The following is a 16904-nucleotide window of genomic DNA, read 5'->3' as shown; positions in this document are numbered from 1 at the left end:
TGGACTACACTGAAAAAGGAAAAATAGCCGCCTCAAAATACGTCGAACTAAGTCGGAGCCTAAACCTCTGCCTGTAGAGTATGAATCACCCGGTCTGCTCACAAGACAGACTCGGCATTTCCTGTCTGAAATGAAGCGATAAGGCATCTGGAACTCTAACCGCCGGGCGGCCAATCGTGGATACTGGCGACCAACAAAAAGTCCCCTTGCCCCACCGAATCTGCTTGGAGATTACCTTAAACCAAGGAGCTTCTTGCTTTAACCCTACGGGAATACTCAAATACGTCATTTGAGGAAATAATTCCGTGATCTGCAAGCCCGATCCTGGTTTGTTTAGCAAGTTATCATTTCGTCCTGAGCTGAGTCATACAAGATATCATACAATACACAACGTTGGGGCCTGCATCCCCTTTTTTCTAAGGTGTAAGCAGGCCTTTTTAGTCTTCGTAATCCGAAGGCAGCCTCCCCAAAAAATCAACGTAATTCGTAATAGTACATTAGCTTGTACTGGCATGTACGTGACTGTATTGTTATTACATATTTTAAATACGCCATACTTCATCAAGTGACAGAAATAAATGTACCAAACAACAGACTGGTAGGGAACTGCTTTCTTTATTTGACATTGCAACATGTGTCTTACCAATAAGAACAGGTTGAAAATAAATACGGACTAAAAAAAGCTGTCAAAGGTTTGTTAAACAGTCTTTCATTAAAATGTTTATAAAACTTTTCATCCCAGGAATCCATGCCATTCGTGTCCAACTATACTTCTAACACACAGAAATTCATTCAGTTTGTACTTTGATAAACTCTATAGTACACAGAACACTATACATAGAATTCCAATACCAAATACCCTATAACAATATACACGTCCATGCAATTGCAATCCACTTAAAGATCTGAATAAGATTCTTTTTGTCAACACATTGCACATAAAAATCTTTTTCTTTTTTCATACAATCATGTTGGAAACTTGAGTACAAAACAATTTTATGTTTGAAAACACAGCTTGGGACACATCTCCATGGACACATCTACGGTACAAAATGCTTTACTGAAAATGTTGCAACATTTTTGAGGGATGAAAGTATTGCTGGTCTTTTGTTATTACACATCTGTAACAGTACTAGTTTAGTTTAATATTAAACATCTGTGACAGTACTAGTGTAGTGAGTTGAATATTGACTGTATTGTGGTAAGAGAGTGTTAAGGACTATGATATTATGATATGTGATTTTATAGTACTGTAACTTTTGAGATATTCTTCATAAAAATATGAATAAATAGGGGGTAAAATAAGGTGTTTGTGTGTTACAGTGTTTGAGGTTGTCTAGGGCATGGTATGAATAAGGAAAAAACATGGCAAGTTACAAGAAAACATAAACTTGTGATGAGTTTCAAACTATCTCAAAACTACGGCTGTGAATCAAATAAAATATTTTATCGGGGCTATCGTCAAATTCCCCCCCAATTTTTGTTGTCAGCTCTTTGGCCTTAAAATGAAATTTTCAGTGTAACGTAGAATATAAATCCATTAACTTTATCTGTTTCTTCTGAAAAATGAAACTTGCTTCTTGTCAAAATCTGAGCAACCGACACTCAGTACTTCTTGCACTTTGATAACATGTCACTATGGGTTGAAAATTGTGTGACTTATTCTAAATCTACAACAGAAATCCATGTATGTTACAATGTTCTTGCAACTGAAGCAAAAAAAGCTTTTATATTGTAAATCTTGATGATAAAAGCTTATCTTTTAACTTTTCTTAACTTTTCGTTACATTTGAGAACCGAAGAAAGCGTTTGACTCACTGATATATTGCAAATACGTAGCAGCACAGCTGAACAAGGCATTAATAAGCAAGGGCACAGGTGTACATTATCTAAAACTTCAGGAAACTACATTGTGCATTTCACATAAAGTTATCTCTATGTTAAACTCTGTAAGAAGTACACAAAAATATACAGACTACTACTTTTACATGTACGTTTGGACCACTACACAAGGCTACGGGTGGCAAGGGATAAGGAAGTGTATTTCTGAGGCCAAATTTTCTAGTGGTGGTGGGAGGTACACATCTAGTTCACCAGGTGGAAAGAAAAGTCTTTTTACCACAATCATACTGCAGTTATTCGATCTCTTGGACCTTCTTGGACACCTCTCTTGTGAAGTCGGAGCACTTGGCCTTTCCTCCCAAGTCTCCTGTCAGAGCCTGTGGGATAGAATGTAAAATGTTATTTGATAAACTGTATAAAGGCAGGTTGTACAAGTGTTCTAGCCAGTGTTCTAGCCAGTGTTCTAGCCAGTGTTCTAGCCAGTGCTCTAGCCAGTGTTCTAGCCAGTGTTCTAGCCAGTGTTCTAGCCAGTGCTCTAGCCAATGCTCTAGCCAGTGTTCTAGCCAGTGTTCTAGCCAGTGTTCTAGCCAGTGTCCAACATTTTCCAACATTTCACAAAATTGTCTACAGTTCCAGACAGTTACTTTAACAGTACAACTAGGAAAATCACCATAATTACTATTTACAAAATAAATCCACATCTAACGATTATAAGGCCTAATGTATACCTCATCTAAGGATCCTGGGACAAAGACACTGAACTAATTAACAGACAGATACAAAATAAGCTAACTTAGAGTCAGACCCTTTTTAGGCCAAACCAATTTAATTTGTTGGTTGTCAGCTTTGCCTCATTTTTTTTCTGATTTGAAAAAAAAAAGATTCTGGTTCTGAATCAAGTTCAATCAACTCAAATATGCTAATATTTTGCCCAACAGTTGAGGAAAGTCCTTTCTTCCTAGTTGTTACAGTTTTTCCATCTATCAATCATCGATTCAATGCAGTGGTTTGATTAAAAAGTTGAAAATTCATTGTTTGTATATTAACCCAGTCTTTTGTGTTGACTTCATGGCTTCTATTGTAACATTTGGGGCTATAATAGAATGCCTAGACCTGTTTTTTTTTTCACCCCGTCGCTTCATATTTTTTCAGAAAAAATCTGAGAACGAACAGATTAAATTGGTGTAGCCTTAGTTTAGCGCACGTACCTTTCCTTCCTTGATGGTCTGGAAGGCTGCTGTCTCGATGCGCCTAGCGTGATCGTGGAGACCGAGATGCCTCAGCATCATCACAGCACTGAGTAACAGAGCTGTGGGGTTAGCCAGGTCCTTACCAGCAATGTCAGGGGCTGTACCATGGACCTAAGGAACATACATGTACAATACAGAGTCTTTAAGGAAAACACATCGTAAGGACTTAAAGAAACACACACAGCACTAAGTAACAGGGCCGTGGGGTTAGCCAGGTCCTTACCAGCAATGTCAGGGGCTGTACCATGGACCTAAGGAACATACATGTACAATACAGAGTCTTTAAGGAAAACACATCGTAAGGACTTAAAGAAACACACACAGCACTAAGCACTGAGTAACAGGGACGTGGGGTTAGCCAGGTCCTTATCAGCAATGTCAGGGGCTGTACCATGGACCTAAGGAACATACATGGTCACAACCCGCTGTACGTTCATCTGCGTGCTGTCTACGTGCAAAAATGTGGGCAAACGTAGGGCATCCGTACGTGGTGAGTACCGCCTCCGTACGGAATCCTACGGATTTGGGAGCCCACAGACACGCCGTAGAACTTTAAGTGCATGTAATACTTTTTCTATGTGCAGTCTGCGGATTCATCGAGAACGGGCGGCGCGCGTGCCCCGTACATACTGTACGTAAGAAGCACGTGTGAGTGCGGCCTCTTTACGGTAAAGTTGCAATTGCACAGAGACCGTACGTTATACATTGTAAGCACATACAACTCACCACTTGCGCAACGAACGATGCACGCAACCGCTCACGGCCAGACGTGGCGTGCAGACCACACTCTTACATGTACACCTTGCGCCACCGTGTGAGTGACGTGCGTTGACGCCACTCCTTCCCCACGTTTTCAGAAAAACGTAGCAGACGTAGCCTCCCAATAAAACGTACGGACAAAAAGCATGCACGGCGGGTTGTGACCGAGGCTTAAGGAATACACAGACTTTAAGGAACATACAGAATCTTTTCTGGGGCTGTGCAGAGACAAGCAGAGATGCACAGGTCAAGCAAAGAAGCGCATGTAAGTGTGCACGCACAAATGCACGCATGCACTACAAGGCTGACAGGTTGGCAAGGTCCAAACCAGCAATGAATATGGCTGTCATGAATAGATGCACACAATTTGGGGGTAATGCACAAACTTTCAAGAAATGCACATCAAACTTTCAAGAAATGCACAAAGCTTCAAGACATATTTAGCAGGCAACCCTGACTCAAGGAAACATGCAACTGGAAATATTCACACAGTGGTCGAAATACTTTTTTTCAGTGCTCTGCAATATTGCAGAAGAGTCAAAATTTCGTCCTGCAATTTGGAAAAATACTTTCTGCAAATACACAAGCCCCCATATTACAACCTTCTGAAACCAATAATGCCTATTTTTGCATCATATATATTGTATATATAGCTTTGTAAATCTGTAGCATAACTGAAATTCTTCAAAATATCACTATTTCAAATATGTTTGGACCGTAAAAATTTTATCGGTCCAGTCCAAAAAAAACGAAACGTCGGTGGACCGTTTTTTTGGGCCGGAACAAAAATCCATACTTGTTGTTACTGATGGTCACTACATGCAAGGAAGCCTGCCAGGAAAATCAAAATCCAGCCTTCAAATAAACGAAGTTTACCTTAGTCTCCGTCTCTCTCATTTTGCAACAATATTATCCCGTTTTTTCGGTACCGATAGTCATCTAGAAATCACAAAGCACAAGTTTACGGGCCGTGTTTGGTTCGGATCGAGCCGAAAATCACTGATATTTTACACCACATGGTCACAAATTGTGACGCACGTAAATTTTCACTCCAAATGAGAAATTACCGCCCAACAAAACGGACCATTAGGTTCCCAGTGCTGTATTTCTCTTTTGTTCATGTGATCAACTTGTTTTCTTTCCTTGAATCATGCAAAATACCAAGGAAAAACATCGAAACTTCGGCAAATTATCGCCGAGGCGAGTGTGCTTCTTCGGAGAAGCCATGTTTCCTTTGCCGTGTTGCCTGCTGGGAAATGCTCGGCGGAAACTGCCGAAAATTGCCGAGGCAGTTGTCGGGTCCTCCCGGGTGACGAAATCTAACATCGGAAAATGCCGAGGGCCCATATTTGGTTATCGTCGCCTTTCGTCGCCTTGTCGGAATCGCTCAACTTTGACCCAAAATTCCCTTATATGGGACCATTACAGTCTGCTGGAAAACGCCGGCGGCAGGTTCGTGCGGCGCAGGTTTTCAATCTATTCACAGCGCCGCTACTTTGCTAATATTGAAATCTATTGAATCCGGAGCCTATCTTTTCCTTCTGCAAAATTGCAGATTATAAGATTTTTTCTTCTGCAATCTTGAAAGTCTATCTGCAAATTGCAGACTGCAGACGGGTATTTCGAACACTGTCACATCATCACACACAACCACACTTTCAGGAAATTAGAGAAAAAAATTGTTATACTTCAGAAAACACACAGTTCTAGTACATATGATTAATTAGCACTAAAATGTACTTACAGACTCAAATATGGCCACACCGTCAGCACCAATGTTGCCACTGGGTGTGACTCCAAGTCCACCAATCAGCCCTGCACACAAGTCACTGACATGGGGAAAAAAAGGGGAAAGTTCATTAGAAAACAGAAATTTAGAAAAAGTGTTGGTGGTCAGCTAAAATTTGTGATGACAACAGATATTTGGACATCCGTGAATAGTTTCATCAGGTTGGTAAGACACTGAGTAAAAAGACTTTTTTGCATTCCCAAATGTACAATTACACATATCCAATCACGCATATGGGTAGATAATAAATATTGTATATTTGGGAATGCATCAGCAGTGACACCTGCGCTGCAATGTAATGTGAACCAGTCAGAATTGCCCCGAGGAAGGTGACAGACGGTCACCGAAACGTCGGCATGAATAAACGACTTGGTTGAGTAAAAACAGTCTCTTTACTTAGATATTTGGACAGTATACATTAGTGATGCATACCTAAACCCAATTTTAGGTTCAGGTCCGGATTAAAGTCCAGAGGTTTAGGTTCAGGTACGGACTTGTAAGTCCGGACCTAAACCCATGGCATATACGAAATTGCATGTTGGCAACCTTGCAATGTTGTCTGGTTGAAACTTTGGCCACATAACATGGAGGCCGGTACTTGACGATGCCCGATGGCAATGTTTTCTTCATTTTGCAGCAAAGATTTTACAATGTACAGAAGGTTTTAGGTGGTTTGGAAAGAAAAGGGGTATGTGAAATGGTCTTTTATGGTAATAAGTCCGGACTCGGTTCTTGACTTTTAGGTTTTTTTGGACTCGAACCTAAACATTCTTTCAAGTCCGGATCCAAGTCCAGTGAACTGGTATGCATCACTAGTATACATATTATGCTACTGTAACATAATTGTCATTGATTGTGTGATTAATTAAAAAACAGATAATGATGATGGGTTCTAATCATCTATACCTGAGGATGTCTCCGTACAAGTTGGGCATCACTAGTACATCAAACTGTGTCGGGTCTTGCACCATCTGAGTAGACAGACAAGGGAAAATACAACTTTTTTTCTGGGGACATGGTTTAGCAATAGTCAGCAGTATGCTGTGTTGCCTTGTAGTTAAAAAGAGGCCCTTGTTCAACTTTGAATTCCAGCCTAATATTCAAAAGGAGGTCTATTGCAACACATCAGAATAATGCTAATTGAATGCAAATCACTATCAGAGCAGGCCACCTGATTGGTCAGGAGAACCATGGACAGGGCACCCTGACCTGCCTACACAGCATTTTTTAAAGTCAGCACTTGCTCTAGTCTCCGATTGGACAATCTTAATCAGCGCAATTAATGAAATCCTGTAAGCTGAAAGGAGGATTTCTAAGAGCATCCTGCCCTAACTTACATATAGAGCAAAGAGTAGAGTGCCCCTATTGTGACTGTATACTGTATTAGAGTGGTATAAAAGGAAGTATGGTACCACTAGTTGTTTTTCTGATTAAAAATTTTTTTAAATGACCTGGTCAGACCGGTAAACGTTGTTAAGTTACAGTTTTTCCATCTGAAAATGCATTAGTTTGACCAAAAATTTATAATTCATTGTTTGAATTACAAACCGGCCCGGCATGTTGAATTAATAGCTCTTATCGTAGCTTTTTATGCTAGCATAGGATGCCTTGGCCTAATTTTTTTTGCCCTGTGGCTTCATACAATGACAGGTATTTTTTTAGAAAAAATCCTAGAACCAACAAATGAAATTGGTGAGGCCTAACTGGTGAAGACATTAAAGAGAAGAAAGCAGGATCTTACATTGAGGCAGACCGTGTCCAGGTACATCTCCTCAAACCTGATGTCCTTGTAGTCCTCAGCCACCTCCCGACAACACTTCAGGAACAGGCCATCAGACATGCGCCTGGGGAACAGTCACAACTTATACTGGGATTTCAGTACTACTAAAGGGTTAATGCCCTGACCACAGGTGTACAGTGTATATGGTAAAAGAATCCCTGGTCAGGTGTGATAACCACCGAATAAACCACCGAGTGAAACATGAAACAAGATTGTGTGGACAGAACCAATGGAAAAACAGATCATCTACTACATGTAGGTAATCATCTGCGGTGACCACGTGGCATTAGAAAAGTGCCACTTTTAGTGGGGGTGTCAAAAATTATGTTTTTGTATTTTTCTCTTCAAATTTCATTTACTGCATTTAATTGTGCTGTATTAAAAAGAAAAATATTAAAAACAAGGTCCTTTTTTTAATAGATAAAAATTACAAGTCTTAACACTACTGTTAGTAAGTTACTGTTAGTGTCCTGTCCCCCATATAAGGTACGGTCCAAAAAGTGGGCAGTTATCTGTCGAATAACCGCCCACTTTTTAGGTTATGGCCTGATAACCCATGTGAAATGCAGCCTTCTGATGGGCTATATGATAATATGTCATACATGTACCTGGGCCATGTTAATCAATGCTCGAGACAGGTGTTTAGGCCTGTTTTTCGCATGGGCTTCCAAATGTGCAACAGTGCACTTACACTTTTAGTTACAGTCAGAAATTTGGTGCACAGCTCCAATTTTGGCAGTACAAAATTTACAAAGACAGGGGGTGCTACAGACTTCTCTGCCACCTACATCGTATGATCCATTGCTAACCAAACTACATGTACATGATGTACATGTGTCATCAGATGCGATGTCACAGAAATAGTGGATTGCACTGGAACACTGGAGTCGTACAGTTGAAAATTTGCGTAATTCCACTTTCTTGCGTTTCATAATATCTGTCAACACAGAATCTGATGAACAAGCTAAATTCTAAAATAATTTGAAGTGGATGTGCACTTAGTATCAGTAGTCATGGCCACATTCTCTATTGTGCACACTACAGTCTGGCAGTCTGGGCTAGAAATACTTTTTTGCGAGTTGACAGTGTATCCCAAACTTGTGACTCACATGATGTTAGCCTTGTGTACAGCGGTGACTGTGTCCCTGCCCTGAGCTCGGGCAAAGTCAAAGGCAAACTCCGCCACTCTTCGTGAGGCCGGCTCTGTGATCAGCTTGATGCTCTGCACCACCCCGTCAACTATCTGTTAGAAAATCAGAAAAATGATAAAGAATATAATGATAACCCATTAAATGCATACTACATGTATTAGTTACGTTTACAATGTACATGTACATGTATACCACCAGTAGCTGCCCATATGTTGATCTTGATGAAAGACTATCCAACACAAAACTGTATGCCCTTGTTAACTGATCCAACCATGTACTGTGTCAGTAAACTGTGTCAGTAAAAGCTATATTTGTGCTGTCCTACCATGTACTGTTTACAATCCCATTGTACTTCCCCTCAATGTTGTCTATGATACTGACTGTATGTACTTGCAAACTGTGTCAGTAAAAACTGTATCATTTGTGCTGTCCTACATGTACCATGTATTTAATCCTGCTGTACTCCCTCTTGGAGTTCTCTCTGAAAGTCTGATAGTGACTGTACACTATGTGCTTGTAAACCATGTCAGTAAAAAGATGTATTAATTTTGTGCTGTCCTACCAGTGTTCAATCCTGCTGTACTCCCCCTCAGTGTTGTCCCTGATAGTGACTGTATGTACTCTAAAAAAGCTGTACCACTTGTGCTGTCCTACCATGTGTTCAGTCCCACTGTACTCCCTCTCAGTGTTCTCCCTGATGGTGACTGTATGTAAAGCTGTATTTGTGCTGTCCTACCATGTGTTCAATCCCGCTGTACTCCCCTCAGTGTTTCCCCTGACAGTGACTAATGTAAAGCTGTATTTGTGCTGTCGTACCATGTGTTCAATCCTGCTGTATTCCCCTCAGATAGTGACTGTACGTACTGTAAAAAAGCTGTTACAGTATACCAGTTGTGCTGTCGTACCATGTGTTCAATCCCGCTGTACTCCCCCTCAGTGTTCTCCCTGATGGTGACTAATATGTAAAGCTGTACCGTTTGTGCTGTCCTACCATGTGTTCAATCCCGCTGTACTCCCCCTCAGTGTTCTCCCTGATGGTGACTGTGTGTAAAGCTATATTTGTGCTGTCCTACCATGTGTTCAACCCCGCTGTATTCCCCCTCAGTGTTCTCCCTGATGGTACATGTATTTGTGCTGTCCTATCATATGTTCAATCCTGTTGTACTCCCCCTCGGTGTTCTCCCTGATGGTGACTATGTACCCTAAAAAAGCTGTACCATTTGTGCTGTCCTACCATGTGTTCAATCCCGCTGTACTCCCCCTCAGTGTTCTCCCTGATGGTGACCAGGTCCACGTCAGGGTAGGGAGTCTTGTAGCCCTCGATGGACTTACAGGGGCGCACGTTGGCATACAGCTGGAAGGTCTTCCTCAGGAGCAGGTTCATGGAAGGGTGACCCTTACCAACAGGCGTCTTTAAGGGGCCTGGGAGAAGACACAAGGTGGTCACGGGATATTTGAACAGTGTACAAAATACTTTTTTGAACCAGGTTGCCCCACCTATGTATGATTTACTACTTTCCTTAAATCAAGTAATGTTGCATACATACATGTAAGCCTTTGAGAATATTTCTAACAGCCTCTAGTTAACTGATACTAGTAATAGCGATTAATACTTAAAATTAAAAAGCATCTGACGGATACAGTGGTACAAGCCAAGTGTTTGTGTGTGTGTGGGGGGGGCATTCTTAAAATTCAAGGTTCAAAAATAGGTTGCCCCAAGTAAAATTTGGTTGCCCAGGGCAACTGGGCAACCAGGTATTTTGCACACTGCGAAGGAAATTGTTTTCTACTTTTGGTTAAGAAAACGTGATGGTTTTATGATTCAGTGTGTTATCATAGTTTTTGTTTTTGTTTTAGCATATCTGGTTGAAGACAAATAAAACAAGAAGTTAGTGTTCAGGCTCTTCCATCAGTTTAGAATAATACCAGTTCATGATCAAAGATTCTTGTGCTTTATACATGTAGCAGAGGATGGTTCATGTTGTACATTGTATGTATCACAACAGGCACACTGTTTAGTCACTAAATGTAGGCAAAAATGTTACATAATGCCCCCTTTAACCCTTGTCCTGCTGGCATTTTTTACACAGTATTTTTCAATAATTTCATGTCTTAATTAGTAGGTTGTAGACCCCCAACTTTTTTTTTCCCTGAGGCGGTATAGTTCCTTGCGTTTCACTGCGGTGTGGTGCGTTGCACGAGAAATACCCCCAAATCGTACCTATGGCTATACAGAGTGCTATATACTACATGTATGTTATATCATACCTGGGCCGCGATAACGTTCGATAACGGGTTCCGGACAGGGCCGTACTTTACGGTATGGCCCGGTACGGAACCCATTATCGAACGCTTCCATAGAACGATTCGAACGCGTTTCACCCTAACCGCGTATGCCCCTTTCGAAAATTTGAATACAGAATCCGGACGTTAGAATTGATGTTGTTGCATTTTAGGGTTTAGTGGCACAAACTTTTGGCTCATCTTGCATTGAAAGGCGCGTTTTCTCGGGTATGACATAAATAAAATACAACGCGGTGTATTCCGCATCGCCCTCAGTCCTGGCCCTCCCGTGAGTCGGGCCGATACCTCGGGCAATACAGAATACACCGTGTTGTATTCTATATGACTTGTACTGTATGTGCAGAACAACAATTGTTGGGCTCCACAGGACAAGGGTTAAAGTATATAGGAGTGGTCCTGGCTTACCTTTGAGTCCGATCTTGTTCCTGTTCATGGACTCCTGAGCCTCAGGAGGGATGATGTACTTCCCACCTGGACCCTTGATGGCCGTCACATCTGATGTCTCCCACTTTATAGGAGCCTGGAGAAAAAAATAGGAGACTCACTGATACTGGACTCAGGTCCTTTACTGAATGAATGACGACCTTTATTGCACATCATGCATGCCCATAGCCAGGGGTTCGGAAGAACCCCCCCACAAGGCTCAAAGGTCTACTTTTTGGTCCATTTTTTCTTGAAAATATGGACCAATTTGTGTCACCAGCGAGGCTGGAATCGTAGGGAAACTGCCTACTTTGTCATTGAAAAAAGTTATCTCTGATTTTTTCTTTGAAATCCTCAAAAAAAATGCAGGAAATGCCATTTCAGAAGGTTCATTTTTAAAAATTTACCAGGGGAGCATGCCCCCCGACCCCCCTAGCAACCTCGAGCCTACGGCGCTCGCTGGTCCCTCAAGCAGTGGGAAGAACCACCCCCATTCAAAATCCTGGCTACGGGCATGTCATGAAAGTTCATCTGTGTTGTTACTTTACATGTTTGGAGTTAAAACTTTAGATCCAACACAAAAAATTCTCTCACCTAGACTGACATCACACTTCAAAGAAGCCACGTGACAAGCCTCACTGGGTCAGTCTACTGAGGAAGACCAGAGTGACTGGTCGAAAGCTCTAGGTGAGAGAATGTTTGTGTTGGACCAAAAGTTTTAACTCTAAACCTTTATTGCACATTTTTGCCACACTGGTTTAAGTACAGTTCACAACAAAACATGATGAACAGATACAGACAATTGATACAAAATAAAACTAACCATCATTAAATTTTGATAAATCAACTTTTCCTCGCTTTTCAGTTATACTAGTAGAGATAAAGGAACAGATATGTTTTTTGGTGGAAGGTATGTCTAGATGAATTAGGCATGTAATATTTTCTATAGTGCTTAAGTGTAGGAAGTAAGGAAATAGGTTTTGTACAAACTTAATAGTTTTTGCTTTTGTTACTCTCATTGAGCAAGCAGTCATTATCCTCTACCAGGCTTCAGAAGCAACTGGAAAGAGTAGAAATTGGCCAAATAGAGAGATAACATGCCAGGGGAGTAATATAATGGTCAAAAAAGGAGTACAGTTACACCCATTTTGGGAAACTGTACTCCCTTAGTGGACCAACTCCCCTGGCATGTTATCTCTCTATTTGGCCAATTTCTACTTTTTTCAGCCGCCTATGAAGCCTGGTAGAGGATAATGATTGCCTATTCGGCCAGTTTTTTTAATCTTTCCAGCCATGTTTGAAGCCTGGTATACAGGCTACAGCAATTAAATGTTATACATAATTTGTATATCAGACAGTCCATTTTTCTAAACTTGGCTTTATTTTGGCAATTCAAGAACAATATGGTAGGCTGAGTTTATCATTGTCTAGATGTAGGGTGAATCGACTCTTCTTACTGGTTATTCCATGTAACACAACCAGGTACCGCTGCATGCCTGCAAAGCTGGTGTATTATGCCAGGGGGCAGCTACCACATGTAGTAGTATACACATAAAAAACTTACTGAGGCAGCTGCGAAGATCTCCTGTACGGCTGCTGAGATCTCAGGCCCGATGCCATCACCAGGGATCAGGGTCACTGTTCTAACCTGTTAGGACAGAGGGATTGGCATAATGGTGAACACACTCTACTAGCCAGGGTTCGTCTAGCCTGGTATCCAGTCTTACGTGATTGGGGGTGTTGGGGTGTTCAGGCAGGCTGACTGTCTTCAGGGGCTCTAATAGCTTCCTCCACCCAATGAAACAGGCCGTCCCGGTAGGAGTGTTACGCTAATAACAGATGGTACTATGCTTGGGGATTTGGTTTGCCCCAACATGATCTCCCATTGTAAAAATACACACCGGGAATCCTAGCTGAGGCGGGCGGGACAGAACTCTTACAGCCCTGAGAAAAACCCGAGCCTACCACATAAGACTGGATACCAGGCTAGGGTCTGTCTTTCTGTCATTTGACCTAGTAATTGTCAATTTTACCTAATCCGTCAACAACATTTGATGGACAAAAATTGGCTTGTATTTTAGATAAAGAAAAAGATGTCATTAAACTACCAGTAGTAAGCTTAGTCAAAGACTTTTAAAAAATGCCCACGGACCATCCTAGGATTGTCACCCCACTATATAAACATGTTACAAATTACATGAGACAAAATTGAAATTAAAACTATTCAGACAGGCTAATACATGTACACTGGGTACACTATTACTCTATATAATCTTTTGTTCAAGCAACATAGATCTGACCTTACTGATTAATCTTTTCCGGGAGCTTAAGCCAAAGAAACTTATACAAGTTATAGCAAACATTTGCAATTAAGCCAGCAAACTTACTTAGAAGTTCATATAAAATTTGCATGTGCCTTAGAAAAAGTTAAGTACATTTGTATAAAGCAGAGTGGATTCATTCCTCTAGAAAGCTATCTGACATCTTAAAAGCCTTTAGAAACAATTTAGTACTGATGTAGTGAGTCATGAAGCTTTAACAAGATAAACAATAACATCTTGGGGCAGTGAATCTATGATACGTCTAGTAATATGGAGGAAAAAAGGAAGAAAAAATATCCATACTTACTTCATCCGAATAAAGTCTGGATCCAAAAGGTGTTATTCTTCTCAGACCTTGTGACTGTGAGAAATCATTCAATCAAATATTGTATTTAAAAATACAATATACTAGTATATAAATCGGTCAATGATTAGTAATGATATCTATTCATGTGAAATAGCAATATTGGCATTCCCCACATGCTTTTTCAAGGTTTAATTCCGATGTAACACATACACAGAACAGGCTATTATACAGTCATGTACAATGTATTGTCTTTCCTAACTAGTATCAGATTGTAATTACTTACTGTTGAAATATTTTGACTGGTAGAGGTATACCCTAATCTCCAAGCAGATTCGGTGGGGCAAGGGGACTTTATATTGGCCAGTCCTGTATCCATTGGCCGCCTGTATCCAATGTTCGCCCCACGAATCTGCCACAGAACGGAAGGCTTCAAGCCTTTCAAACCTAATCACTCTGACACTTTTTCATGGGGCGAACGTTGGATACAGGCGGCCAATGGATACAGGACTGGCCAATATAAAGTCCCCTTGCCCCACCGAATCTGCTTGGAGATTAGTATACCCATTCATAAGGCACTTTGAAAGAAGTTAATTGCAGTGAGTGGCCTATTTCAAGCCTATTTCTACTGAATCTGTATCCAAGCATGATTAAACTTTATTAAAAGCAATTTCAAGTTGGATTTTCAAACTCAAAGTCAATTTTCTGGTCATTTTTTAATTTTCAATGTAAGTTGAATCAACCCTCACCCAATACTAATATCTGTGAAGCAAAAATGTGATGGAAAAAATGGAAAACCCATACCATATCAAGTACTACTTAAGAAATACGGGAAGCTCTGCTCTGAATATACATACAATGGGCTGTTTTCTTTATTAGTTAGAGTGTGTCCAAGAAAAACTAGTAATACTTTCAATCACTTGCAAGTGTGCAGACCGCTCTTAAAAAACTATGAGTGGTGTAACGGAACAAAGATTAATAAGAAAGTGTATGACTTCTTTATGGAAAACAAAAGCCTTAAGATAGACCCAGAAAATACCATGTCTTATTGGGAGGATGATTTTAATGCTGTTCTCCCCTGGAGACAAATATTTCAGTTACCTTACAAAATAACTATAGACTCCTCAAGCAGGATGTTCCAATTTAAACTCTTACATAAGTTTCTCGCCACCAACAGAATGCTGTATGTTTGGAATATCAAAAGTATTTCGAAATGTTCTCTGTGTGGGGAAGAGGAAGAAACAAGTAAGCATTTATTTTGGAACTGTCATGTTGTATTTTCATTCTGGAAAAAAGTTCAAGTCTGGTTTAATTCAACAACAGGACACTACTTAGATATTAACAACCCATTGAATGTATTGCTGGGAGACCTTTCAAGTGAAACACCAGTCATTTGTAATGTTATTATTTTATTAGGTAAAATATATATTTATAAAAACCGGGAGTCACCTAATCTATCTATCCATAAATTTATTACCTTCGTTAAGTATGTACATAGACTAGAGAAAAATATTGCGACACTTAAGAACAAAATATCAAAGCACAACAAAAAATGGGAACCTTTTTAACTTACCTTGTAAAAACTGATTGCCACTAAGTCTATTTGTATGTTTAGTGTTTGTATACCTCTTTGTCTTGTATGTGTTTTGTTTATTTGAATAAAGCTTGTTAAAAAAAAATGTGATGTAAAAACGGTTGTTTGTTTCATATCATAGTCTGGTTCTAATTATTTATTGGTGGTACCAAAAAATAATAGCCAGGGATGCCTTTAATAATGTATTTTCTTAGCCATTACAAAACTGTATGAAATGGGACAAAATGATGATGAAAATGTGCTAAGACTAAAAAATAAAAATTCAGAGTCACAAATAATTTTTGGCCGCTCTGAAATAATTTGCAAATGCCTTTGACAAGTATACAACACGTGTATAACGGTGTACGATGAAGGGTGCATGTTCGATTTACCATATCACACACTTTGTAACGTTTTGTGTGTTTCAAAGGCAATCAAATCATATCTTCGTACATAGCAACAATTAAACTGTTTGAAAATGAATCGCGGGACAGTGAAAAATGACAAAATCTGATGAAAATAATTTATAGAGAATCGGTTTCGCAATCGGTGACCAGTGACAAAAAGAACACTTCAATGTCATACCGTCAAAAAACAACAAATAACAATATTACCACTTTCAAGATCAACTGGTATAGGCGGATGTGTTTAAAGATAATAACGGTGTGTTTTGATATCATCTTTATGTACAAAATAGGCAAAAAAACGAGAAAAATGAACGACTTACAAGTGACCTGATCACACCGGCAGCCATGTTGGCGAGATATGACCCTGTGACCTCACATTGGATGATACCAAACTTCGTAGGTGTTACAGACTTTTCAATCGTGATTTAAGATAGATCATATCAATATTTCTCATATTTAAAGTTTAATGAATGGCCTCAAAAAAAATGTATAGAATCTTAAAATACAATAAGGCTATCTTTGACCAATTTTATTATAATATTGAATCTATAAAAAGAAATCTCCCCAATTCCCCTAATGGAATCGTTCAAAAGCCAAAGCGAGGCCGTCCTTGACTTGTCATGTTTTCGAACGGCGGGAAATATGAATTTTAAATTATTAACAAATAATTGTTCTATCCCTTTAAGACGTTTGATATCATGGGTTGTATCTAAGGAATCCGTAAGACAAAAGGCTGCATCTAAGTAGTTGGGGACGTGCATTCAAAGTGATGATAATATGTTAATAGACAAGTTCTAAAAGTTAAGTTAAGGAGCCTTCCCGCGTCAAGTAACGCATAGGGCGGCGCCCATCTCCATTTTCAATAGCCCTGGGCCACACAGCAGTGCAGTCATTACAGAAGGGAGCTAGTCCACTGGTAGTGGTGCACATGGTGTGTGTTCATCTCCTCTTTCCCAAATGCTGAGTGCTATTAAAGCAGAGAAAGCAGTATGTACAACGTT

General features: G+C 40.1%; 1 protein-coding gene across 1 annotated transcript; it reads right to left on the bottom strand.

Annotated features, from left to right (window-relative positions):
• Window positions 1–599: 599 nt before the first annotated feature.
• Window positions 600–16268, bottom strand: LOC109472867 (isocitrate dehydrogenase [NAD] subunit alpha, mitochondrial-like). The gene is made up of 11 exons (XM_019772731.1): window positions 16224–16268; window positions 13927–13980; window positions 12863–12946; window positions 11281–11395; window positions 9806–9993; window positions 8530–8663; window positions 7382–7484; window positions 6547–6611; window positions 5596–5680; window positions 3051–3203; window positions 600–2219 (listed from the first exon to the last, which is right to left on the bottom strand). Exons 1-11 carry the CDS (start codon window positions 16248–16250, stop codon window positions 2136–2138), a joined length of 1092 nt encoding a protein of 363 aa, XP_019628290.1. The 5' UTR covers window positions 16251–16268; the 3' UTR covers window positions 600–2135.
• Between the last annotated feature and the right edge of the window lie 636 nt (window positions 16269–16904).

The sequence above is a fragment of the Branchiostoma belcheri genome, unplaced genomic scaffold (assembly GCF_001625305.1).
Source record: "Branchiostoma belcheri isolate BF01 breed outbred unplaced genomic scaffold, Haploidv18h27 scaffold287, whole genome shotgun sequence".
In the NCBI taxonomy this organism is placed as follows: Eukaryota; Metazoa; Chordata; class Leptocardii; order Amphioxiformes; family Branchiostomatidae; genus Branchiostoma; species Branchiostoma belcheri.
Note: the sequence above shows the minus strand (reverse complement) of the source record. Positions and strands in the feature narration are given on the sequence as shown.

Excerpts from the sequence above, each read along its gene's own strand:
- LOC109472867 (XM_019772731.1), bottom strand. The coding sequence starts at position 16,250 with ATGGCTGCCGGTGTGATCAGGTCACTT. Across the intron at positions 12,947-13,926 it reads CCAGACTTTATTCGGATGAA|GTTAGAACAGTGACCCTGAT; the intron begins GTAAGTATGGAT and ends CTGTCCTAACAG. Across the intron at positions 6,612-7,381 it reads TGGACACGGTCTGCCTCAAT|ATGGTGCAAGACCCGACACA; the intron begins GTAAGATCCTGC and ends CTGTCTACTCAG.